This window comes from Gymnogyps californianus, chromosome 8 (assembly GCF_018139145.2).
Source record: "Gymnogyps californianus isolate 813 chromosome 8, ASM1813914v2, whole genome shotgun sequence".
NCBI classification, from domain to species: Eukaryota; Metazoa; Chordata; class Aves; order Accipitriformes; family Cathartidae; genus Gymnogyps; species Gymnogyps californianus.
The window spans coordinates 30,424,085-30,451,968 of record NC_059478.1 but is presented as its reverse complement, the minus strand read 5'-3'; the positions used below and the strand labels follow the sequence as shown (position 1 = coordinate 30,451,968).

General features: G+C 39.8%; 1 protein-coding gene across 2 annotated transcripts in view; it reads left to right on the top strand.

The window, feature by feature from the left end:
- GLIS1 (GLIS family zinc finger 1) overlaps window positions 1–27,884 on the top strand; it is a 205,767-nt gene that overhangs the window by 80,074 nt on the left and 97,809 nt on the right. For both annotated transcript variants that reach the window (XM_050901384.1, XM_050901385.1), the window contains 2 exons: window positions 12,768–12,966; window positions 19,293–20,394. In XM_050901384.1, the coding sequence (XP_050757341.1) occupies window positions 12,768–12,966; window positions 19,293–20,394 (1,301 nt within the window). The remainder of the gene's footprint in view (window positions 1–12,767; window positions 12,967–19,292; window positions 20,395–27,884) is intronic.

The following is a 27,884-nucleotide window of genomic DNA, read 5'->3' as shown; positions in this document are numbered from 1 at the left end:
AACTCGGTCACTTCACCATAGGATCTCCGTTTCCCACTTAGAAGTAGTTCTTACAAGGCACGTTTCTGGCTCTTTGGTCCTGACATTTAGGGAACCTTGCACACCTTTTGACCACACTTTATCTGCTATGGGAACATTTCCATCTCCACAGCTATTAACCTGGCATTTTTTTCCAGCACTAAATTCACATAAAAATGCACATTCCAGATATAAATCCTCATTCCTCGTTATCAAGGTTAGCAGTGTGCCAGGATGACGGGAAAGAGGAAAGGAATGGGACATCTGCCCAGAGGTGTAACAAATTAGACTTTCTCAGTGTGAGGCCCTCAAATCTATGAGTAGAAGATCATCGTTCTGTCTGTGGCGCTCTGCTCGGTTTGGTTAGTCAACAATATTTACTGAGTTGCTGGCTGCAGTATTTTTATCTCTGGTTGAGCGCTGGAAACTTTTATTAAAAAGGAGATGTTAGAATTCGTCCCTCCAGTGTGCATCTTTAGATACTCAGTTCTAGAAGAGTTCAGAAGTCAGATCTTGCACCTTCTAGTTTGGTAGTACTGTTATTTCACTGGCTACGGCAGTGACTCCTGATTGACAACCAGACAAGAACAGAACTGGACCCGGAGACAATATGATTAATGAATTACTCTCAGTTTCACTGGGTCAGTTAGATCAGCATGTTAGAATGATTTCATGCCCTTCATGTATTCTTCATGGCAGGGATGATCAGCAGAAAAAGTGCTGTAAATCTGAAGAATTAGCCCTAATTAGAGTTTTGATTCCATAACACTGGAATCTGGACAGTGTGCAACTCCTGAGAGTTTTTGTTTAGTGTTTTATGCTGCTAAGTTGAATTATGGAGTGATGGGACCTCAGTGGAGGCAACCTTTACCTCTGCAAGGATGCATTTGGTAAGTTTTATACTGAGATTTCTAGGCATTTTTCAGAGGGCAGTTTAATGCAACACTAAGAACCAACAGGAAAACTGGGTGATACCAAAGGTTCATTAACCTCATTATTCTGTGTCTTATCCAAGAAAAAAGACAAAATAATCCAGATGAGATTTAACTGCTGGGTCTGACTGCCATTGTGCTGCTTCCTTGCTGGCTCACAGTGAAGGAAGCGTGTACCTGCTACCATCTGCAAAGAACAGGATCTGATAGTGTAAAATGTGGAGGAAAAAAAGCTAGCATAAAGTACAGAAAAAGGTCTGCTGGAGAGAGTTCAGAAGAGAGACAGAGGGAAGAGATCAGAGCTCTGGAAAACACGATTTATGAGAAAAAACTGTAACACTGGCAAGAGAAGACTGAGTGGAGACAGCCTTCAAAGACATAAAAGGTTGCACAAGAGAATGGACTCTTCTCCATGTCCAGTTTGGACAGGACGATATGTAAGGGGCTAAGTTGTGCTAAGGGGGCTTTAAGTTAGACATTAAGAAAAAATTTCTAAGTCAAGTGAAACAACTGAATAGGTTGCTGGGAATGCTGGGGAATTGCTGGAGGCTGTAAAGGACAGATTGGCCAAACACCCCCTTAAATTTGTGAGATTGGATTATGCTGTAGGGACACAAGACAGAGTAAATCACCTTCTGAAGACTCTCTCAGCCCTGCTTTCTGTGATTGCATAATCTGTGTATCAGAGTAAAGGGCTTCTCATGATTACAATGACACTTAGGTATCTGTTTCTTCACTGGAATATCCAGCTTCATGTAATCACTGAGATACCTTATTCTCATGACTCGTGTGGAGTGCAGACCCAGTTTACAGAAGGCTGTAGAAGGCAGCAATGCTAAATAAAAGTGGAGAATATTCCATATATCTCCTAATCCATAGCAACTGCCCACTGTCATCACTGGAAGATTCACAGAGGGCTTTTAGCAGGAGCTAAACTTCTGATTGTTGTTTATTCAGTGTTCATGTAAGCCAGAACCATTCAGTGAGAACTTTTTTCCTTTTTGTAGCAGCCCTTGTACTCTTTAATCTTTCTGAATCATCCTATCTCTGTTTTTCTTCTTCCCTGTGCTTTTACCTCTTCACAGCAGATTCCTCAGTAGCCTCATTCTTACCCTGTCCCACAGTCTGCTAAAAAAACGGCACAGCAGAACAGGTAATGATGAGGGTGGCACGGTTATCACCAGAATCTGACTTTCTGAAGAGATTGATACCGTCAAGATGTTCAGTCCTCCCAGTTGTTGTCTGAAGCTGCCCCATTTTGGATAGACACCTGAACTAGTTACAGTTAAGTCATAGAGGAAAGTTTTTCTTCTTACTACATTACATGGCATATAGATATTTATTGCGCCAATAACTCATATGTTTGACACTGTCCTTCAGTAGAGTGTTCTTACTGGTGATAACATTAAGATGTATGTTTAATATGCACTGCTTATATCTACAATCCTAAGACTGCAGTTATAGACAATGGCTATTCTCAGACTTGTGTGAAGTTAGGGAGAAGTGCACTGTGTTGTGGAAAGCCTGCAAGAGGCCTATTCACTGGCGGTGAGTGCAGAAGGGTAAATTCTACTTAAATAGGATTAGTCCCAAGCATAGTTCTGGTAAAATAGAAAACGACATTGCAAATCACTTGGTGTTAAATATATTTCAAATCAGGCCTTGAAATAATGCCAAAATCCTGGCAGAAAGAAATGTCAAACAATGAAAACAGCAAATGAAAAGTAGCAGGGGTAGGCTGTTGCTCTTTTCAGCATATATTGGGGAAACTGTTTGTTTGTCTTGAATTTTCTTTCTGGCAGAGTTAATTCTAAACTGCAAAGAAACCATTACTGTATTAGGTATCAAGTGTTAAATGATCAAGGAGACTGTGTAGGTGAAATCGTTGCCTGTTTGTGGTAGCAATTTGAGTTTTCATTGTAAAAAATTATTTTATGCAAGAGCACAAAGAGATTGATAGGGAATGTAGGTTACTTGGTAAGTGTGAGAGATCTGCAGTGAGTCTAGATGGAGGTTGTGTATGTGAAGATGTCTCACTTTTTAATAAGAGAAACCAATGCAAGTTGTGTTAGGAGAATGTGTAGTCTTTGGCAATCAAATGCCTTTTCACTGTAGTTTTTCATCACTCTGATATATAAAGAACCAGGAAAAATGTCTGGAAGAAGCTCCTATAAAAAGTGAGCTTGGAGCGAAGATATCGGTAGAGGGGAGAGACTCATGAAGCCTCTCATAGGAAAGGAGCTTAATTCGCACTTCTTGGAGGGCCAGCAAATGGAAGACAACCCATAGCTGGAAGCTGGTGTGCAGTGCAGGTTTACTAGCTCCCCTCTGTTGTTTCCCCTTTACATGTTGGAGCATTCCCATCACATAGCAACATGGAAAGTTCTTTCTAGACTCCCAGTGCATTTTGATTCCTATTATGAGTCATTTTCTGTCTCCTTTCACTATGAGTAGACTGGTTTCCAAATATATGCATCAGAATTAGGTCCTTAAGACTAGATGTTGTGCATCCGCATCCCACCAGACCTTTTCCTCTGTCTAGCTTGCGTTGAAAAGAACAAAATGCTTTTTAGTTACCAGCGTCCCCCTTTGTTTAAAGTTTACCATTTCTGCATAACGCTGTGCGATCTACAGTGATTCTGTCTTTGAAGCAGTTAGCTTCTGTGGCTTTTACTGACTTGGTGACACTTCCAGGCTTCTAAATCTTTGAGCCCAACATCTTGGTGGAAATAATTTTTTGTTGTGCTCTGTTGGGTGGTGGGTTTTTTCCTTTTTAATGTATATAGTGTACTGCTGAGCCAGGCAGACATAAAATTCCTTCTTGGGACATAGAGACATATATGTTTACACAAGACACATGCAAGGTGCCATATGGCAAAACCCCAGCTTTCATTCCCTGCACATCCTTGTGTTTCAAATGTTTGGGAGAGCATATACCCCTGTGGAGTCTTTACATGGTCTGCTGGCTAGAACTTCCATGGAAAAGAGAGACTAAATGGACTAAGTAAAATATAGGGGAGTGGAGAGCTGGGAGTTTAAAAGTTCAGAGTTTAATAAGTAAATGGGAAAGCAATATCCCCTTGCAGTTCATAGTAGGCATGCTTTGGCTATTAGTGAATTAAATGACTTAGACGAAAAAAACAAAAGGAATAGATTTTCTCAAACTGTGCATGTATGGAAAGATCCTGTCTTCTCAATGGAGTCACATAATCGATGATGAAAGGATGTTTACAATAGGAACAATTCAAGTACCCTCATCACAAAATGTGTGAACTTCTGTCTTGAAAGAGTCACTCTGGAGTTCTTTAACCTACAGGCCCCGTCTAACTACAGGCTGCTGTGAAAACGCTGGTGGTGTCCTTTTAGAGCAACAAAAAAGACAAACCAAAGGGGACAAGGGCAGGTGAGTGTATACATAACCGTAAATGGTGTAGAGTTGTCTTACACCTTACACCAATATGCACCATGGCATTTATTTGGGGGATGTGGATTGATTCGTCCTGGTTCACCTGGTCTCTGGGAGCACAGGTTGTTGATCAATCTCATGTGTGAGAGCAGGGAGTTTAAATCAGATAGACTGAGAGCAGCTTTTGTGTGTTATGCGTGTTGCTCACATTGAAAAATACAGTTGTCTGGTACCCAGATAGTGTGACCAGCTTCAGCTAGGGTTAAAACTTGTGCATCTCAATAGTACAATGGATTTGGTAGAGCCATCTTTGTACAGTGCAGCAGCAGTCTTGCATCTATGGCATCCTGGAACGTGTACTGGAAGGTGAGGCACAGGTTGGAGAGTGTTAAAGATGGCAGTGGAAGAGAGGGTTTCAAACTGAGCTTAGAAATGAAAGGGAAATGGAGATGAGTGGAGAAGTGGGAAAGGAGAATGGCGCCAATGGCTGTGTTTGTGTCTCCTTTGAACTTGTTTACTCGTAAGGTGGCAGAGGCACCCCTATTCTCCTGTGTTTGGCAAGGCAAGCAGAATCATAATGATATATCCTACCTATCAGAAATACTGAGAATTAAACCTATTCCAAACACGGACTTCTTAAAAAAAGAAAAAGAGATACATCAAATTTCATTATGTTGAGCTTATATTCTCCAAGTGCCCATTAGGAGGGTTTTAGGATTTCCTTTTAATTAAAATAATGTTTGTTGAGCTTAATATTTTCCTAAAACATTTATTTTAATGTCTTTTCCCCCTGTTACTAAAATCCAAGCAGCAAGGAAGGATAACTGACCACAAAAAAGGCCAGATGTGCTGAGAACAATATTTTTCTGATTGCCTGGCAACAGGCAAAAGGTGATTCAAAGCCGAGACTCTGTAACAATGAATGTAATGACAAGACCTGTGTTTCGTCAGGCTGCAAAAGGTTTTGTCCTGATTGCCACAAAAGAGGGCAATGGTCATTTTCAGTCTGCTCTCAGCTCTGTTTGGGGGCATAATTTAGAGGTCTGAGATCCAAATAGGAAGCCAAGAATGTTGAGTTCCAAACTTAAGTGTAGTGAAAGACTCCTTGTGATAGTAGACAGTTATTTTATTTCTCTGACTATCTATTCACTGTTGCCTAAAATGGTTATATTCTTGCACATCTAGAGCCTAACTCAGAGCATCAAGTAAGGCTGTGAAGTCACTGGAACCTAAGCACATGGCATGTGTTTTCCTGAGTCTCGGCCATACTCGCTAGCTTCAAAAAGTGTTGTGAAGGTCTCTGCTGGAAATCTAAACTACCTAACATTGCAAGTCATTTTAGCAGTGAAAGATGTAGCGTATTGTTACTGCGTTTTTTGCCTGCCTGTTGGACTCCAAGATTACCTTTAAAGTATCATGAAAAAGTCAAATATGGGAGCCATATCTATCCACAGGCTCGAAGGTGAAAAGGTTACAGATCTCTAAACTACTGAAATGTTTTCAAATTGTTTTAAGTTAGACTGAGATAAAATTAACCACGCTTCTTTATTCGGTAATGCCAACCCTACTCATTCTCTCTTTTAAAATACTGTGTGTAGTCTGCAAAAAGAAATTCCACAGAACAGAAATAAAATGCAATCCAAATAACTTGTTTTAAAAATAAATTGAACATGAAATAACAAATATAGATGTAGCCAACACTTAGGGTCCAGAATTTACTAGAAAGACACACATGGGTTATATTTATCTTTCACAAGTTTTTAAGATTGATACTCGACAATTTATTTCACTAGCTGGGTTGTTTTAGTTTACAAGAGTTTTCTTAGCCCTTCTGTCTTCACTCATACATCAATGTGAAAGTAAAGAAATAAGTATTTCTCTTACAGGATTTTATAGGATGGCTCAAAAAAACTTGGAGGAAAGAGATCCTTCTTTTTTTTTCTAATCTTATTGAATGCTGTTGGTTTTAACCCTAATCTTTTATAGATTCATATCAACTGTATCTGTTTTCAAATAGGCAGAGGATCTGCCACCTCTGTTTTGATACACAAATGTAGGACAATTTGGGTCTTCACTTGACTCTCACTATACAGTATGGTCTGCTCTGCAATAAGGAATCTTTTGGCTCTCACTTACTGTGTTTTTATTAAGATAGTGTACAAGCGTTACAAAAAAATGAAGCCAAGTCTCTACCAACTGTATGAAACAGGCCTTAAAATGTGAACACGTTGTAACTGATCCGGAGATCTAGGGTGAACCTGGAATGTGGTGTGAGCTGCTTTGTTCATCTTTGAGATATGAACTCTTGAATGCAGCAGTGAAAATTTAGTGCTGTTATTGTTAACGACTTCAGTCCTCAGGTGAGGACAAACAGCAACAAAAGAGACTCAGAGATCTCTTATCTTGATGCGTTGGAGAAAGAATTGTTGCCTTCCTTTGCCAGTCTAAATGAACCAAAGGAGCTGTGCGTGACAAATTATAGTATTGAAAGTCAATATGCTTGACCCCATGGGCTGCCCAATGGGCTTGAAGAACTGCACAATTATATTTGAACATTTTTAGTAACTTTTCTGTGTAACATTGATTTTGCTTGATAGTCACTGTCTATTTAGTTGTTTCCTCAGCACCATGTTCAGATCCTGCATTTGCTACGGGTGCATCGCAGAAGACTCAGACAATTCATGGAACAAGGAAGGAATTCTGCACCTTAATGCACTGCTCTGGGGCTATTCAGGTCTAAGGGATTTCTTGCCTCGTTCTACCCCGGGAAAGAAACTTAGTGGTGCACAGTATTGATATCACACAGAGATGAAATCAAAACACAGAGAGAACGTCCAAAAATACACAGAGTAAAACTTAGCTTGTAATAAAAAGATAGAGTTTTCAAAGCTTTGTGAGAGTATACATTTACCGACATAGAGTCATGGTTGGACAATCTGGGACTGTATCATGTTTGTGTGATTTAAAAAAGGTAATCTTTCATATTCAAATGTTACTGGAAGTCTTGTACTGAATTAGAAGTTATTGCAAAGATCTCTTAAAGTGCAGAACTTTCCTCCTTCAAGTGGTCAGAAGCCCAAATGTCTAGAGGTTTGTTGTGTACCAGACGGTGCAAATGACTGCAAAGAGGTCAAGAAAAGATCTGAACATCCCCTGTTTTGGGTCTCCAGGCCAAGATCTGGAAGTCTGTGTTTAGGATATCTTGTTATGAGCTTGAAGATCTAAGTGAAAATAACAATATTACATTTGGGTAAAGTCTGCTTAAGGCTGTAATGTCATACATGGCTAATCACACCAGCCTACTTCTAAAGTGTTTTTCCTTCTCTTAAGGAAGGAAATTTTTAAGGAATTTTTCTATTATGTGTCCATAATAGAAAAATTTAGACCCAAACTCATGTCCCTTCTAACAGTGGTTCACTGAAACTAAAGGAGAAACCATGTTTTTTCACAAGGCATAGCAAATCTGTCTCCACGATCACACAGTTGGACTTGCCTTTTAGGAGGTGTAAGAACAACCATAGTATCTATTTTCTGGCCTTTATGCTACTTTTCTGTCCCTCAGGCTTGGTGTTGTAGGGTTAAGACAATCCCTCCCATTCACCATAGAGAATGGCATGACAGGCATAAAAAACTTTGGGAAAGTGTTGATTTTGTTGCTGTTGTTGAAAATGTCGAAAATGCTGTATGTTCATGAATCATTTTGAAGATTCTGTGTTTTGAAGCATTCAGTTCATTCATTAGAGCCGTCAAGCAGGCAGCAATGGTGCTGTGCATCTCTCTTGATGCTCTTAAATTACTGACTGTATAGGAGTTGTGGCAGTCACTCCAGCCATACAGTAATGGAGATTATTCAGTGCTAGTTATGTGGAATGGGTTGCTGATATGGGTACAGTATATTCCCTACTATACATGGCTTTGCTCATAGGCACCTTTTGAGTTAATAATTTTCTCTCAGTGGAGGGCTTTGATGGCCTCTTCCAGCATGGATGATTTTCACTTGTTTGAGAAAATCTGGTACTGTTTGGTCTTTTACTCGTCTCACGTGACTCACCCAGCTGCCAGTAACAGCGTTCCATTTCTCAGTGTTGTCGTGGTAAATTTTGGACATCGCATCCAAACAAAACCAAGAATGGCAATTTTTTTTTTTTTTTTTTTTAAAGTAATTAAAGAGAATGAAGCAGTAAGAAAAAAAGCAAATGACCTAGTTTGGTCTGCGCCGCAAAACCCACAATGCTCTGGGGATATCTAAGTATGTTAGGCAAATATTTCAAATCTATCTCTATTTTGAATGTGAGTCATTTCAATTATACGTCGTTTCAGTTATTTGTTCATTGGCCTTAATTAGGTAAACTCCAAAGCACTGCAACATATGTTTATTGTTGAATAATTACCCTTTTGGTACTTCTTGCTCTTATCTATCTACAGCCTTAATAGCTAATTTTATCAGTAAGAGTGAAGCCTTCCTGAATGGTAAACAAGATGTTCCCCAGGGAAGAAAGAGAGCTATTGCCCTTTAGTAGGGTTGTTTTAAATGTTGATCTCATTGTTACACAGACGGGTTTCCCTTTGTGTGAGGAGGTGCTCTGTTTTCCTCTAGAATTTACCCCTAGCAAGAAATGTAGGGCTGACTCTGCAGATCCTGACCAGTGTGAGTGGTCCTTCCTGAAGGTGTGTAGCCCCATCGCAATCAATGGACCCATTCTCACATGACTTAATCTGGCATAAATCAAGAAAGAACTCCCCCAAAGTCAGTTACCCCAGAATAAAAGAAGCAAGATATCAAAAATTGAACTAACTTGATTACTCATGTGGAAGGAATTGCCTGATTGCAGCCTTTGCACACTACTGTATCAAGCTCTTCCATTCCCTTCATGAGCATTTAAATGTAAAGATATAAATCAAAACTGCAGGACAGAAAAAGAGAAAGACAAAAGTTACCTTGATGGATTCCACTTCCATGAGATCCTTCTGGAAACCATTCCGCTTTTATTAGATTTACTCTCTGTAAATTAGGATTAGTTTTTTATATGGATTTATGAAATAGCTATGGTTCTACTGAAAGCAGGGTGAACCCTCTGGTATAAGGCAGGGAGTATGTGCTCTTTTCATCTGTTATTGGTAAGTTACAGTATGTAGGTTAAAGGCCCCTTGATACCAGTGAAAGAGGAGATCTAGTTCCAGACATGGAAAATGCTTAAATCTTGAGTATGCCAGCCAGTGATATTAATATTGTATAAAACAGCCAGTTGTCAAAGGGCCAGATTCTGTTCTCAGTTACACTGGTGTAAACCAGACTTTTTTTCTTTTTTTTCAGAGGCAATGAATTCGCTTTCACATGTGCTTGAACAGTTGAATGTAGACTCTAGTTGTCTGTGTTCAGAGATGATCTCTCAGTTCTTGTTTTAGTTGCCGCAGGGCGAAAAAAAAAGTGAGCCGCTGGTGTTGTTCCTTGTCCGTCATTGTTCCAGCTCCCATGTGGTGGGCACGTTTCAGAGGGCTTTGATGCAAGTGTGACTTCACTCAAGGCATTGTTGTGCAAGAAATTTTTAGCTCTTGTTAATAAATCTGTAAGGTACTTTGTGAAGGCAAACGTATGGTAGATTGGCTGAAATACACAATTTCATGGATTTAGTGTAAGTGTTCTGCTCCTTTGCAGGGAGAAAATGTGTTTTCTGATTTGACAGCTACAAGAGAAGATAATCATTTTTGACAGCACAGGGATAATGTTCATGTTATTCTAGGAAATCTCCATCTTCACACAAATAGGTATCAGTGTGTGCTACAGTTGGTATTGCTGAACTTTGAGTGGGAGCTTCAAGTTTCTGTGTTTTGATAATATGATAAAATTGATAAAATGCATATTTAGAAAGCCCTAATGAATTTCAGACTTGTATCATTTGGGGAATGAAAGAAAGAAGGTGTTTTTATTACGGCTCCATATAAATCCAGAACATTTTAAAAGAATCCACAGTATTTTGGAGGGAAGATACATCTTGAATATATTGCAGGTAACTTTGCTGATGGAAAAAGTGAGGAACTGTGAATTGGGTATTGTAGGTATGACTGATTTACCAACTTCTCTTGGTGGTGTGGCCTTTAAAAGTGTATAGAACTTGTTTCACCAGTGTTCAACAGTGTATTTAGAAACCCTTATTTAGGCAAATTAACAACCACAAGTCTGATTATATAGTCTTGCTAAGGTAGATACTACCCCTGAAGTGAGTTAAATTATGATGGGATAAAGCCAGAATAGGAATGGAATAAAGCCCAATGGAGCTGTGGATTCCAGAGGATATAATGATAATTTATGTCATGATTACAAGCAGGGCAGAGCTAATGGTCAAAACACCCAGTATAAGCTGAAAGGCATCCAAAGTGATCTTCTTAAATGCTTAGGTCCAAAACCACCAAATACAGCTGACTGCCCTGCGCAGGCCAAAAGACGCTACATTTCTGTACAGCTTCTTATTATCTTCAGAGTCATTCAGAACAATCACATAGTGTCAGTGAATTCAGGTCTGAATATAGATCTGAAATAACTAGAATATATGTATTAATTACCATGAAGAAGGCTAATGGCCCACTTTGTATAGTGTAAATACAAATTGGTTTCTCTGTAATTAAAATCTCATGTATCATTCCTAAAAATCTTACGTGGGCTTTTTGTTTATATAAAATAATGCTGGCCTACACTTCCTAAGGCTTATCACGTGCCTTGGTATTGTGATGGAGCTCGGTAGGAAAAAACCGGTATTGTTTTTCCAATTTTAAAGATTCTGACTTCTAAAAAAAATAAAAATCAAATAAATAAATGGTCAAGAAATGTAATGTGTCAGCCAAACACTGAAAACGTTTCACTGGAAACAGGGAATTCTATTCTGGAAATGTCACAGTAATGCCTCATGAGACTTGTAATTTGGGTGTCACATGTACCCACTCTTTTCTATGGGTCTGGATGCTTGCCTGGACTACGTCTTCATCTGCCATGGTCCTCCCTGTTACAATGGTGCCATGGAGCATGATGGGGAGGCTGTGGAGCCCAGCCAGTGGAGGAGAATGGACTTTTGTGTTGTGATCGCTTTCACAAATTCTCCAGTTACGAGAGACTTTTTCTGCTTTCCCCAGTCACCTGTTTCTTCTCATTTAAACTCACCAAAACCCTGAACATGATTCTCATCGCTTTCAAAGCGTTCATTGACTGTAATTATAGAGGACCACAGCAGCTCAGACTCTCCCACTTGCCTTTCGTTTGCATTATGGATTAGCAGCTGTCCATAAGAGGAAACAGGGATTCATGTATGTTAAGGGTACCTTTGCTCTGAGGAGCTGTGCTGAAGCAGTAACTGGCTAAAATGAGCACAATCTCTGATTGGAACTTCATAAACGATGTAACAAAACTGCAGCAATTGCAAAACTTAAAGAGTACAATTTTACTTACCCTTATGTCATGAAAATATCGTTAACTAGATACTGGGATATCTGCTTAATTATGTAATACTATACCTATGTAATATAGGTGTAATACCTATATAATATAGGTGTAAAACTCAGTACAGACTGAGTGATGAAGTGATTGAGAGCAGCCCTGCAGAGAACGACTTGGGGATCCTGGTGGATGAAAAATTGGATGTAGGCTGGCAAAGTGCATTTGCAGCCCAGAAAGCCAACTGTATCCTGGGCTGCATAAAAAGAAGCGTGGCCAGCAAGTCAAGGGAGGTGATTCTCCCCCTCTACTCCAGACTTGTGAGATTACAATTTATGGTTATATATATATTTCTGAAGAATATCACTATAGCTCCAGTCTGTTTTTCCAAGTCTGGTAAAATGTAATGTTCACCAGAGCAGAATATATTATTATTAGCATTAGCATTTATAATAATAGCTTACTTGGAAAATACAGTTAAATATATACATTGAAACAAAGTTAGTTTCATTTTTTCACACTGTTGACCTGACAGTAAAGTAGAAACATGCCCATCTAAAGTCATAATCACAGAGATAATTGTCTGCAAAGAAAAACTTGACTTACGTCACTGTTTTCAGAGAGCTCCTCTCCCTGAAAATAAAGGGACTCTGAAACATCCCTCTCCAAAATCTAACACAGGCAAGACTCTACCGTAAAAATACACAGAAAGAAAGGAAGCTATCAGACTAAGTTTTTTTGAGTTAGATTATGAAGTGTAAAATAGCCACAAAATTTAAAATGAGAAATAAACAACCATAGTTCACAGATCCAAATTCCTTTGCAATTAATTTTTGCTTCCTTGTGAAACCTTTCCTTTCCACTGCCGTGTCATTTACAAGAATTTTGCAAGGAGATCCAAAATGAGTATACAAAGTAGTAGTCGGTGTAGAGGGTTCTTAGTCAAAGTCTTACGATTTTTTTTTTTTCCTTTTCTTTTTTTGGACAGTGAACGGTGGCTACAATCATTGTAATTTGATCTCTGAGAAGAAGAACATGATGGAGATGGAGATGACAAGTAGCTCAGTACCTGTCTGCAGACAAGGTCTGTTCATCCACACAGGAAACTCACTTATGCGAGACCACCCACTGTCCTGTGAGAGACTGCTCCATGTTGGTCAGCTGAACTTGACACACTCGGATATAAGGTATCACTGCAAGTTTTATTGCTTGATATACTTTGCTCTTCTGGAGTGCTTCTTTGTTGGAACTATTTCCCGGTTGCATCCATGGGTGCTACATTTGGAAGAGTATTTTTGGCTTTTACTTCATTTTGGAAGTCCTTTGGATGCTGATTTAACCGCACTGCTCATCTGCATGTTTGCACTGCAGGGACATGCACGTGTGCACCGACAGCTGTCCAAGGCAGTGCCAGGAGGAGTCACTGTATATGCAGCCACAGCCCCCTGAATTGAAGTTTAAATACAGCTTCTCTGTGGGGGCTCTTCCAGCATGCTCAAAAGTCAATGAGAGTTTTGCTAGGGGCTTAAGTAGGGTCAGACTTGCCTCCTCTGTACCTCCACCCTCCACCCCAATGCCATGTTGTTTCCAAATTGCAGCCTGGAAGGCAGGGATGATACTTACTCCCAAATCAATGTCTCCCATATGGCAATTTGGCAAGCCACCATCAAACCTACAGGAAGCCAATGCCACTTTTATTTCTACAGCATTTCCTTTAATGAAGTATTTTCAATGTTCCCATACAGCCACATCCTTGGTATTTGCTTTTAAGGCTGTAATGTGAAAATTTGGTCTCTGGTTTTGATATATACACTGTAGTTGGATATGCTATGAACAGAATCTCTATTTAAACATTTGCTATAAATTAATTATATGAAAACACAGAACTCCATTATTTTTTTGTTGTTGTTACAAATTTAACATTACCAGATTTTAAACAAGTACCCTAAACAGACATCCATTGTGAATAGAAGCCTGCTACAAATTAAAATCTGTCCATCTATTTTAATTACACTGCTTTTTGGCAGGGGATATAATACGGAATAATCTTGACCTTTTTGAAGAGCTGTAGAAAAGAAAAACCTCAATAAAGTTGCAGCCTTTATCTTAGATACTTGGAATAATTGGCACTCTGTGCATGGAACTATCAACCCCAAATTTCCATAGTCACAGCAAGAGGAAATACGGCCTATAGCTTGGTCTTGGAAACCTGACTGTTTCTGATTTTGTTATACATATTTATGTCTTGTTTCCCCTTTTCCATTTACTGGTGGGGTAAGAACATCTGTGTTTTCAGGAGGAAGAGGCACAGCAATATGGCAAGCAAGTGGAAAGAGCTTTTTGTTTGTTTGTTTGTTTGAAAAGGCCAAATAATATCCATGCCACATGACAAAATATTCTGCTATCGCTACAAAGATTTGTAGATGCCATTGCAGCTGGATGTAAGTGTGCTCCCTCCTAGCTTCTTTATGGCTCAGTGTGGGACTGGCACTTATCAACCTTTTTTTATTCTGTCAGTGAGGACAATTATGAAACAAAGATAATTAGGGCAGGAGCAAACAAAAGGAGGAAGAGAGTACTCTGCTTAGATCTTTTTGAACCTTTTTGTAAAATCTATAATGAGGAAATGACAGATACCTGCATACCGGGGATCACAGTACCCACCCTCAGAAATATGAACCCCTTCCAGCCCCCATTTGGAAGAGGATTCCCAGAACAGCATAAAAGATTGTCTGCTGCATAACATGAGAAAGTAGCAGGTAATAGGCCTGATTCCCTGCCCTTTGCTTTGTAGCATGGTCTAAAGCCTTGAGGCTGTGCTGCTTCTAAGCAACAGTTTGGAAATGTTTGGAGAATATCTTGAAGGACCCTTCCATTCCTTTATGGGTTGTTTGTGTGTCCCACTGGTCATGCTCTGCTTGTATGTCCACCTGGCTAGTACTACTTTTCTCTGCATGGGATTTACAAGGTAAAGCCAATGCCCAGCTCTGCTCTATGGACCTCATAGGCGCAGTGTCTAATTTTATCACCATTTTACTCATGAGACACATGGTACAGAGCCAAAACCTTGGCATGTGAGAGAAGGTGGACAGCAGTTGGGACGATTTCTGTTCATGGTGTTTGTGATGCTAAAGGTTCTTGGCACACAAGTAACAGAAAAATGGTCTTTCCCTGAAGATCTGAAAACAGGAGAAGATAAGTGAGGTGGGGGTGAATGCCCGTTAGGTTTCAGTGAAGTCAATGGGAGCCAATGGTGCTCTGTGCCTCTCCAGATTTCAGCCTTCATTAGATGAGAAGAGTCAAAATAGATGAGAGAAATAGGGCTGGAATGGACAGGTATCTGAGCACACAGAAGTCAGGGCAAACTGTTTGGTTATTCTGTCCAGCTCTAGTGACCAGCACAGAAATAAAGGGAGATACAAATTCAAACAATCTCTCTGGGTTGAGCTTTGAACAACTCTGCATTTCTAGGATATGCAATGTCCAAGGAAAACCCAAACAAACCAGAGAGCACTCCCCTAGCAATCCAAAATCTCCCTCAGGATTTGGAGTTATGATTGGCTTTGTCTTTTTTACCCTCAGTGCACTGAAACTTGTTATCCCCTTCAGCTTCTCCCTGAATCACTTTCTGTCGGAAACTGTATTCTAGGGATGACTACCTTAATCCAAGAATCACGATCCCTCTTCTTCCTGGCCCCTTTTCCCCACTCAGTTAATAGCTTTTAAGTTGTGCAACGTAATTGCTGCTACATGCTATCTGTGAATGCAGTGTGTGTGGGACTGGAAAAGTCCTAATACCTTCGTTACCACAACTAGAGTCAGCACACAGCTAATGTTGGCCTTTTGTCAAATAATCCATTATCAGACACAGCAAACACGCCCACACTGTGCTCAGTGCTTGGCATATAAAACCCGGGGAAGACATCAGAGCAGCCAGATAGTGTTGCAAAGGGTCCCTGGATGTGCAGCAGAACAATCCCCTCCAGCTTTTTAAAACTGTCAGTTATCACTGATTGCACATTTACAGTGGCAATTGAAGGCATGTATGTTTTGTAAATAATCTGGAGATTTCAGATACAGTTGTCTTTTCCTTTGAGGGCAGTTGGGAACTGCAGTACTTCTGGCATGGTGCTACTGGCCTCGTGCTCTGGCTCCAATTACCACGTAAGGGAGTCTCTTTGGAAACACTGCCTTAGTATCCTCTGAGAGGCTGCTGTTACTCTTCGAAGGCCTTACACTCAGCTTTCATGTGCTTAAGCAGCAATTCTGTTGCCTCAGACTGCCCATCCCTGGTACATGGATGCTCCCTGTGAAGAGAGGTTTGTGGGGTATATTCTCCTGCTGACCCCACTCCCTTCCAGGGTTGCTCATCTGGAAGCCCCCCAGAGCTACTCATGCTGATCTGCCTGTCCACACAGTGCTCTTTACACTGTCCTGCTATCCTTTGTCCCTCTCACTCTCCTCTTGGCTGATTGTTTCATACGCATTTATATTTCGCTACTGTCCAGAGATTATGAAATCCTTATGGCCAGCACTGCCTCTGTGTACCAGGCCTGGAATCTGATCCCTGGCTGTAACAGCAAGATGCCATTACAGGAGCAAATAGTCAACGGGTATAAGAGGAGCCACCCAGCAAGTTGCATGCTAGACACCTTGTCTCTCTCTCATATCAGTTTTGTTTCTGTGCCCCTTCTCCCCCCACCCCCAAGGACTGGGAGGAACGAGCAGGGCTTTCCCTAGAACAGTGATGGCAAAATGCTGCCAGGAATACAGGAAGTTTGCAACCTTGACATGAAGTATCCCCACACTCAGACATCAGGAAATTGAAAGAATGCCAGATTCTCCCAGCAGAGTTAACTAACACAGGGTATAAAATGTGTTTAAATATACAGTGCTACAGAGGATATCGTAGCTCCCAGAAAAGACTTGCTTCTGATCTGCACAAGCAGCCTGTGCTTATCATTATGTAGGCAGAGCATGGATAAGACACGGCTGTGGCAATGGGAAGCATGAATTCAGTGCCTTCATCTCATTTGCTTTTGAAGTAAGGTATTCCAGCTTGCCTTTTGGTTCAAAATTCCCCTCTTTTGTGTGTCTCATATTCTGCACCGCAGCATCACAGCAATACAGTCCTGACTCTGAGTAAGATGTTGTGCTGGAAATGCAGATCGATGTTGCTGGGAGTTTTGGGAACCTAATGTTTCTCAGGACAGGGATGTTTGTATCCATCCTGCAGGTACTCTGCACTGACTCCAGCTTGAACTCCTCACATGGATTTCTGGCAAGATGGGAGCTTTACATAAAGCTTAATAATATGACACCAATTATCACAGGCTGAAATGTAAGGCTTGGGTTAGCTTTATATGATGTAAGAAATGTGTTGTGTTTACTTTAGCCTGAGGCTTTGGGACCACTGAACTATGATACAAACTGAATTATTTAGAAGAGTTCTTGTACAGAAAAAACTAAAGAATAGGAAATATTGTGCCTGGCATGGTATGCTGTAAAACCTTTCTCAGAATGAGTGTAGAGCAGCACACTTTCTACTGAGCAATGAAGCTACAAGCAGGCAGGGCAGGGTTTCCCAAATATGTGCAATAAAAGGTTTTTACATATGCTTATGCCACATATTTTACAGACATACAGTTCTGTAAATGTTAAAAAATAATGTATGAATACCATTGGGTTTGTTGTTTTGTTTTGTTTTGTTTTTAAATTTACCGTCTGCAAAACCAGGTGCTCTAAGTTTACCCTGAGACCAACTGTGGAACCTAAAGGGAGAAATTATAACTAATGGATTATGGAAACCTCTAAAATTTTTAAATGTAGTCTTTTTAAACTTCTGGTGGCAAATGCAAGATCTGATTGTTCTGTAGCAATGAAAGGTGGGGAATTTCACTTCTGTCATGACCTTCAAGTTTTTTTATATCCAGGTCCACTGGCTGCAAACTGTTGGAGCTTAGAAACCTGCCACTCGTGAATGCAGTGTTGACAGTTGTGTGCCTTAGACAGGTGTCATTTTTTGACAACCTTAATTTCATGGGAAGAAAGTCTTTTTGAAGCTTTTTGTTGTTGTTTTTTCTAATTGCCAGTTCTTTGAGAGCTGTTACCAAGGAAGTGTTAGAAGTCGTCCCAGCTTCCCGTCTTAGTGGTGGATTAATGGAAATAATAGTGATAAAATCATCTAAGTCATAAAATAAATGCAGTTTATTCTGCAGCTTTGCAGTGTAATGTATGCATATGTCCAAAATACCTTATGCGTATGTGTTTCATGCTTTAAAATGTGCCGGATTTGTCTTAGTTGCGGTGTCACACACAAGTTGCCAAATGGCCAGGTTTTCTTCGGCTTTTGTGGTGCTAGCATCAAAAAAGCATAAAATTCATTTAAGTGGAACTTGTCAGTATAAGAGCCATGGAGCACCTCTCTGGAGGGTTTATTAGTTCAGGTACAGCTTTCCTGCACACAGATGTACTGTTTCTTCTTCTCGGTCTGGCTTCATCATGCAGCGATGTGCCATAGGTTAAACCCTCCCATGCTTTAGGGATAAGTATGGAACACCCTCTGGTCCTAAGAAAAAACACACAGTTGGGTCATCCACAGTAAATGCTTATAGCTGAGATAAAATGTTTTATTTTAAGGCATAAACCAATTGCTAACTGCTTGGAAGAAAATGTTAGGAGGAAATGTTTCCTAAATGCAGTGTTTTTCTGAAATGTCTATGTGGTGTTTCCCAAGGTTCTGCTTCCTGAGTGACTGAATTCAGCACACATCAAAAACGATTAAAAATCACTTCTGCAGAACAATCTTCTTTTGATTTGCAGACCCATGTAGACTTTAATAGGAAAAGTGGAAATGGGAATACATAGACTGCCAGTTTAAATCTACTGGTTGTGAACTTTTCTTAGTTATCTTTTGTAGACCTCTTAGAAGTAAATATTCAGCTGATCTCTCATCGACTCCGGACCACTGGCTGAAAGCGACCCGTTCTTTCTTTGTATTCCTTTTTTCCCCACTGATCTTGCTCCTTTTTTAATTTAGTGAAGGAAAGCATCTCTCTGACATGTAAGCAAAGCTCAGCTAGCCTTTTTTGATTCGTGTGTACAAGAATGCCAAGGCATTTTCCCAGTGTGCTCTGAGGAAAATGCCGATATTTGAATAATTCAAAAATGCCCAAAGCTCTCAAACTTCATTCTCAGCTATTGTTTTGCCCAATCTATTATGCATTGAAAACCTAGATTGTGATTGATGAACTGCCCGTAGCAATGGAGGGGAGATTGTCTGTTCTGTGCGTAACCCAGTGTGTAAAATTAATCCTGTGTAAAATGATGCTGCCTTTACAAGGGTTGTAGAGGAAGCATTGCAGATTTTTTTGGTGTAATCGCTGCATTAGACAGGCAACATTCAGCAGAGAGCAAGTGCTTCCATTCTCCAGGGCTTAACAAGTGTTGTGTCTTGTACAAAAATCATAAATCCTGTGGTAGTTAGTGATGCTTAATGAAAACTGTATTACAGGTCACCCAGGTTTCAAGACTCAGTAGATTCTGCTGCTCCATGCCTGAATGGAAGTCACCCGGCTCAGCACATTAAACAAGAATGCCCGAGTGATTATAAGGTTCTGTCTGAGGCTTCCACACATAGGAGGATTACGGAGGGGATGGAGCTGAGAGCCTCCGGTAGTCTGCATCCTGAAATAGACCTAATGAATAATAGCTTTACAAATTCACTTTCATCCTACTTGTTTAATAATGAACATAGCTCCTCCCTGGGTCCTTTGTCACTTGGCACCCCTCAGCACTCAGCCAGGCTACAAACAAGCAACCTGAAGAAGAGATGCATCTCTGTTGTGCCGTCTTCAGCTGAAGGAATTGATATTACAGCTATCATCCGCACATCACAGACGTCACTGGTCACCTGTGTGAATGGACTGCGAACTAATTCAGCTGGCATTTCCTCTCATCCTGTGGAGATCAGTCATCACAGTGCTCAAAAATCCTCTCGGCCCCAGTCTTGCTCTCAGCCTGGAAACCCTTGCAGTATTCCCTCCCCTTCAGCATGTCTTGTACCTGTTTCCGCTGAATGTGACAGAGGTGACTGTGAGCAGATACAAATGCAGCAAGTGGAGGAGAATGGAAGCCTCAGCCTTATGATGAATGGTACTAGCATTCCTCATCAAAACACCTCGCACAGCACCCAGAAGGTGAGTTTCTTGAAACAAGAACCAGCTGACGATTATTCCTCCACTGCTGATCTTTTTCGACATCATCAGGGGCTGCCTCCCCCTTACCATCTACACCAGCAACTAAGCCAGACTCAAGGGACGCTGCCTCACTTACATGCCTCTATGTCTCCAAAGTCCCTTCAGCCCAGCGACGGGGATGACCAGGACCTCAGCAATGGCAAACAGGTCTGTCAGTGGATTGACTGCAGTGCCACTTACGACCAACAAGACGAACTGGTCAGACACATAGAAAAGACTCACATTGACCAGCGGAAAGGAGAGGACTTCACTTGCTTTTGGGCAGGCTGTGTCCGCCGATATAAACCCTTCAATGCTCGTTACAAACTGCTGATTCATATGAGGGTGCATTCTGGAGAAAAACCAAACAAGTGCATGGTAAGTCTGGAATATATTTGTTTGAATAGAAACATACTACTCTGCTCTCTTCCCTGCTCTCTCTTCAGTCTTATTCCAATATAATTGTTGTGCTTTCCTGTAACTTAGTCTCCAGCAGGCTAAAGGGGAATTGGAGAAAACCTTAATCTAGAAGGAAATGTTTGAGTAAGAAATACTGTAGTTCTTGGAAAAGGGATTCAGTTTCCTTATATGAGAGCTTAACTTTTAATACAGTGCTTTATTTTTTTTAATATTCATTAAAGCATTAATAAAATGATGATCAAAGCACGCAGCAGTCATTTAACGTAAAACAAAGTCACTGAGCCTCGGGTGACATTTTTAATCAAGAAACATAAAACACATCTAATGAAATTCTTTTCATTCCTTCAGCTGAACAATAACCCATAGAGTTGTGAGTGCAAAAGTTTCAAATGGTAGTTTAGAAAAGAAAAAGAAACTTGTTAAGGATTTTAAACAGTTAAAAGAATAAAAGGAATATCTTTAATTACATTTTCAAAGGTTGTTAGGGGCTTTTTTAATTTGCAAAACAGAACTTTAAAAATAAGTAAAAACCATTGTTCTCTTCTGATCAAGAAGATGTAAACAACATCAGTGTTCCAAAAAGAGGATCTTGGGAATAACACCATCTCTGCATCTGCCCACCATGATGACAATATGGCCAAACTAAAATAAAAGTTAATGACTTCCATTAAGCTTTCCACATGTTTGAAACAACAATGATATAAGACCCTGACTGAAACAGATGAAGCAAAACAAGTTTGACATAAGCTTCCAAATTGGGCCATGAAATTTGGAAAGTCTTATTTGTAACACCCACATGCGCACGCGTGTGCATGCATGCACATACATACACACACACACACACAAATAAGTACAAACAAAGGGAATGGTTATGGCAGCAGGTTGTGGTTCTTGATAGGCAGAATTTTCAACTATATGTCTATTTTATTGTTTTGATCAGAGAATGGTATAATGGAAAATGCTTGTAAGGAAGTTCGATCAAGACTAACTTTTCAATGGCAAGCTGTAGCTTTCTCTGGAGGAGTAAGAAAGAATGTTTATGTAAAAAGCTTACTTTTTTTCATTTGTTCAAGAAAAAGCTTGCTGGCCTGCAATGGGTATGGAAGGGAGAAGGAAGAAACAGTATTCAAAAGGTTTTATAGAGAAAAATTTTCTCTGTAAGTGGTCATCCTGATTATCTTTTTACTTCCATTGGACAAATGAAAAACGTTATCTTAATGTCTGCACTGTTCGGTGGGTATTCCCTAAAATAATACTGGAAACAATGCAGATATTTGGAGAACACCATCACATTGTCCAAGATAAAATGGAAATGCTCTAAGACTTACCTGTTTCTTTTTCCTTTGAAAGAAAGAACTGACTTGCTTGTTTCCAGAAGTAGCTCAATCACAATTTGTAAGAGTACAAAGGAATTTAACTTCCTATGCATATCTTTTATTTGGTCATAAATCATCAAAGGGTAATGCAAGTTAGTTGCTTCTTTCCAAACAAAAGTATAAGTAAGCTGTGAAAGCATACTTACAGATTTTATTTTAGGCTACTTTTTGGTTTTAGTGTTTTTATCATCTGGAATGAGATTGGTCTTCTTCCCACTTTTATCTCACACTTTTTAAAAGAAATACTTAAAATGTGAAACCCTGATTAGCTTTACTATGATGCTGAAAGATTCAGTAGAATCCATGGGTGAGGGAACTTTTGTCTTTTTCTGCAAAATGCATATTTGACAGGTATTGTATAGCAGATTTCTAATGTTACATTCCCATTCCTACAGGAAACTGGATAAACCAGAGACGTTAAATCATGTAATAACTTAGCAAATGCTGAAAATTTCCAACTTTCAATTATGTTCATCTGCATTAAAAAACCGACTTTTGATAGCATCTCAAGGTTTAACATTGTGAATAGAATTGGAAAAACCTTTGCATCTGATATTGGAGACAGCCTTCATGGCACATACATTTAGCCTTGGCATGAAAGTACATAAAGATCTGTTTTATTTGAGCAGATATTGTAGTTGTTCCCATACATGGAATGGCCCAATCAGAATTAGGAGCTTTACATTGCACAACTTGCAGTTAACTCTTCTATTCCCAGAATAAGAGCCTTCCACTGTCAGCAGAGGTATCCGTGTATTAAATGTTACAACCTGGAATCCTCTGTGGAGTAAAGCTGGATCCAAGTGAGCACATGAAAAATACGTCTTCTTTGCAAATTTAGTTTTCTACTGTGGAAAGACCTTGATCTAGCAGGGACAAGATCCAAAGCTGCAACACGGCTCCTTAAAGTTATTAATATCAAGTGGGGATTATTTGCCCAGCGAATTCCATTCCACTTTAAACAAGGGTTGCTGTGCAGTGTTTCATTATGCAGTGATGTCATGTCATTTTAAATGATGGCTTTTCTTTTGATGTGGTAATAATTGTGCTGTTATTCCTGCAAATTAAGAAGGCAATTCATTCTCTGTCTATAAAGGTCTGAGATTTTGTTTCGTTTTTGCTGTAGCCCTGTTAAAGTAACTTTACATCTCTTGGTATTTGTAGTGGAGATTTTCTTTCACTGTTCACAATTACCCATTGTACTTTCTTTTTAAGCCCTTGATTTTGTTCCTCTCTGTAAGATTACTGTCTGACTAGGTATTGAACTACTCAGGAGAAGCTAACAGCGAGCAGCACCCTGCCTTCATACATAAGAGTACTTTTCCATGTAAAATTATTAATTTCTTATGACAGGCTTTGCTACTATGTACTGTAATAGACAAAGGAATTTTGGAATTCAAGCTACTTGAGAACAGGAAATACATGAGACATTTTGACTGAAAAGTAAATGGTTCACTAAAACTGCAGTTAATCCTTTTATTATCTTTCCAACAGCAGTTTCCACAATACTTTCATGAGGTAAGCTTCCTTCAGTCCAACTGTAACACTCTCATCATTACAGCTGGTTTAAATTTAACTAGCCTGCTTCTTTCTTTACTACAGTCAGTCGACAGGCAAAACAGTATCTGGTGTAGAGAACTACTGATGTTTCGGGTCCATATTCTGCTCACTGTGTTTCATTGCCAAAACCGGTACTATGAGTATTCTGTTTTCATATTCTGTTAAATATTCTAATTAAGTGGTGCTTTCTCATCATTGTGTCCCTCAGTTTGGTTTTTCCTTGTGCTCTGCAAGTAGTCTAAAGGAAACTACCTAATCTCTTTGCAATATCCTGTTATGTTTCATACTTAACTCATGTTATTTTAGTTTTATTAAATTTGGGGTTCATCTGCATTATAATCAAAAATATATCCAACAAAAATAATGATGCAATGCCTTTAAGACTTTAACTTCTGAAGATTAATTTCATGCTTTTTTAGATTTGATGTCCCAGACAATTGGAATTTTGATTGTCTGAGACAGCAAAAATTAGCAAGCTTAAATGTTTTTTATTTAAAAAAAAAAAATTTCTCATAGCTGCATCTTTTGCTGTCTTTCAGTTCTTCCAGTACTTTGGTGGGTAGAACCCTACTGATCTCCAGATATTGCATCCTCAGTTTAAGCCTCTGCTTGCAAATGTAAATATAGAGCTGCTCATTTAGTTGTCTAGAATTGTTTGATTTGGACAAATCCATCGAATCCATACTTGGCTTATTAGTTTACCCTCTCGCACCCTTGTGGCTTCATAAAGAGTAGAAAATTAAGTTCCCATCACTGCATGCATATGTGCTTAGGGAACCTATGTTGTGGGCCTCCACAGATGTGATCAAGGTAAATATATTTATCTTTATGTCATTTCTACATATGCAATTAGTGTTTATAGAAATTGGGTGTCATAACGTATGTGATATCCATGAAAGGAGCTGGACAGTGATAATAGCCATTCTTAATGTCTCTAGTTCATGTATTTCAAAGAAAAAAATGCCTCCTGAGTATGTTCCAGACCTGTCTGTCACATGGTGTTCTTGCCTAGATAGTTAAGACTTTGAAGCAGAATCTTTTTTTCTTGTATATATGCAGCATATTCAGTTTGGGAATAGTCTTGATGCAATGATTTGGGTGCTGTATTGTACACAGTGAAATTCAGCACCTGTGCTGTTTGTAGTCAGTTCTTTTGAATCCCTAAGGGTGAGACACTATGGGTACTGCATTAAACATGGGGAAATTGAGACATAGAGAAGATAAGTAACTTGCCTAAAGGCATCTTTAGGCAATTCCAGCATTCCAGCACAGATCTTGTGTTTAAATCACTACATCACACAAACTAACCATTTGCAATTTACCTATGAGACAGATTTTTCTACAGATTACACAAAAGATAGCGGTCTGGTTGAACTTCCTGTTATTTTTACTGTACATCTCTGACGCAGGTGGTTTGACATGTCATAAACCTGTGAAAACTTTCATCAGAAGGCTCGGCTACATTTGTAACACTTCATGGGCAGCAACCTGGTTATTACGATTACAGGAGAAAGGGGCCTATTGAGCAGATTAGTATTACTGCTTCTGCTGCTAAGGAAACCAATGCGGAATCTCTGTTCTCAGTAGATAGCAAGTATTATGCTGTCTGCGGTCAGTGGGGAGCATGTGTCTAGCAATGCATGGTGAGTAATGAGATCTCTACAGGCTACATCTACTGATGAGTAAGGGACAATCCTGCATCTGCAGGGAAAACAGGTCTGCATGCACCAGCTTACATGCTTTTGAGTTACTTCACCTAAACAATAAGTTTCCGTGCCTGACTCGAGGGAATGTTGTGGAAGTCTGGAAAGTATTTTCAGCTTTTGGAGTGGAGGGTGTCACGCACTGATGCCAAAGGAGTGCTTTTAAAAAAACAACAATAACATTAGCCTCACTTTCTTTCCTTTGAAGTCAATAGTAGGAAACATCCATTCTATCAAAGCTGCCTCACCAGAGATCTCTCTTTTTATTAGGTCTCTGATGGCATTTCCTGATACTGTCAAGGAACTGCAGCATTAAAACCACTCTGAATTAGAGGAGTAGACAGCAATTCAGTGGTTTTGTGAAAATACAATGTTTGTTTGTTTACAAAAACCACTACAGATTACACGACAGTACAGATGGGTTTAAGCATGCACCAGCACTGGAGGGCAGGCTGGCAAATGGCTTTAGGCTTGGCACTGTGTCAGCTCATGCCCGATGGCAGTTGGTGAATTTGAACTCTTGTCTGTCCACAGGAGAGCTCCACACTAGCAGATCTTGCAGAGCAAAAGCTGTAGAAATGATTGGGCCCAGATTCCGCTGTGGGTGGGATTGTCCCATGTTTCAGTGCAGCAGGACAGAAATGCAAATCTGCAGTTCTTAGTGCGTACGGGAAGTGCAGCGCAATGGTACGGCACAACGGTATGGTGCCTCTAGGGGCTTGAGACCTGCCGCCTTGAGCTGAGCTGCAGAGGGAGTAGCTGCCAGGGTTTTCCCTGAGGGATTATCAGCTTCCCAATGCAGTCCTGGGATTGCTGACCTTCAGGACATTGTGAGGTGCATCTGCTTTATCAGGTTCATAGAAGAAGGTGTAGGATGCTGGGCCAGATGGAATTCTGCTCTGACCAAGCAGGGCTGGCTGCCTTTTTTGTTATTTTCCAGCAGTTTGATATGGGTTAGGTCTGGCTGGCACGCTCTCAGGTTTTTTTGTTCGCATAAATCTAAATAAATACAAATGAAGTAAATTCTGATGCTGCTAGCACCCAGAATGGTTTTCAAGTTCAGTTGTGTGCCTTAAAAATGTTATACAGGACATTGAAGAGATCTGATAAACGGAATATGGTAGTTAGAGGTATAGCATGGAACTTCCATGGAGGGGGCTTTCAAATACATACTTTTTTATCCTACAAGAGCATCTAATTCCACAAGGTTTTATTTCATTTGACTTGATAAATTATTAAGTAATTTGGGACCTGGTTAAAACATAATTATCCTGAAGTTTTCCTGGTGTATTTATACAGAGCTGGTCACTGCGTGTAGATATTGCTGTTCATTCAGTCTTTTAAGTAAGAAACAAAGTGGGATAGTAACAGTAATATCACCACAACATAGTGGGTACTCACGCTATGAAACTCACTGCCATAGGATATAATGTAATTAATTACCACTATTATAGTTCTCACAGTGTTGGATAATTTCCACTAATAATATTTAGTATCTGTTCAAGGTAAGGTGATAGTACTAAGCAGATAGTGGTTTAGGGAACGGATAGCCTTGTGACACAAGGATGGATAGTCATTTCCATGTTCCACATTAGAAATTTTACTAGGTATTCCATGCCAGTTTTTTCAAACCAGTAGTAGTATCACTGTAAAACAGAGCTTTGAGAAGAAAATCATTAGTGAATCTGGGTCACCTTCAATTTGGAAAACAAAATGATGGGGGGACAGGGAACAGGACTGGAGGATTTTGTTATTATTGACATTTTCTCAACAGTAGAAGTAATGAAATGTTTCTGTATTTTAACTCATCTTTTTTTACTTTCCATTTCAGAATGAAAAAGTGTTAAACAAAGACACTTTTTTTGGTTGTTTAAAAGCTCTCCCCATTTGATTTATTCAATGCTTTTATTTTGTTAGCGCAGTCCCCCAGACAATTATATTTCAGCTCATCCTGGACTGATTTCTCTTCATTCTTCAGTGTTTTGATTTGGCTACTGAAATACACATTTTTTTTTACCACAATTCCAACTGTGACATGATTTGAGTAGAAGGAAAATGATCCACTTTCCTACAAAGCAGCAGATATTTGTCAGAATCCTGACCACTCTGAGCTTTTGAAAAATACCTGACAATGGTCTGATTGACAGAGAACCTCTTAAAGGAAGAAAACATTTTTGTATTAGAAATGGTTCTCCACAGCGACTGTGCTGCTTGGCACCGTTGTGGCACATAGAAGAGGTGGTTGTATCAGAACTGCACGCCGAGCAAAGTCATTCATGTTCTTTGTCGAATAATATAGGCTAAAGTATGCCCAGCTTAGAAAAGTGAAATTTATTGGTTGTGACCTACGATGTCTGGCTGCCAGACAAGCTTCTAGGCATGTCTCCCAGGTCTTTTTGGAAAATTTCTGCTAGGCTCCTTTCCCTTCCCTTTGCCCAGTTTGCACACAAAAATGACATCTCGATACCATGTTTTTGTCTTTATCCTCTTGTCCCACAAAACTCAGTAAGTAGTGATTCTTTCTCATTTTAAGACACTCAGAATTATTTCCAGCTCTGCTGTGGCCTGGCTCTGGATGATACTCCACATGTAGATTTATTCAAACTCCAGTCTCAGCACAGACCTATAAACCTCTCAGGGGGCATCACCTTTTGAAGATATCTTGCAAGCAGCCTCTTAACTCCCAATTCATTCCAGCTGCACCACGAGATCACTTTCTTTGCCATACAGATCAATGAATTCTATCAAATAGTCACATCTGAAGATGCAAAAAGTGAAAGGCTTTCCAGCCTCTAAGCACTGGCTTTGC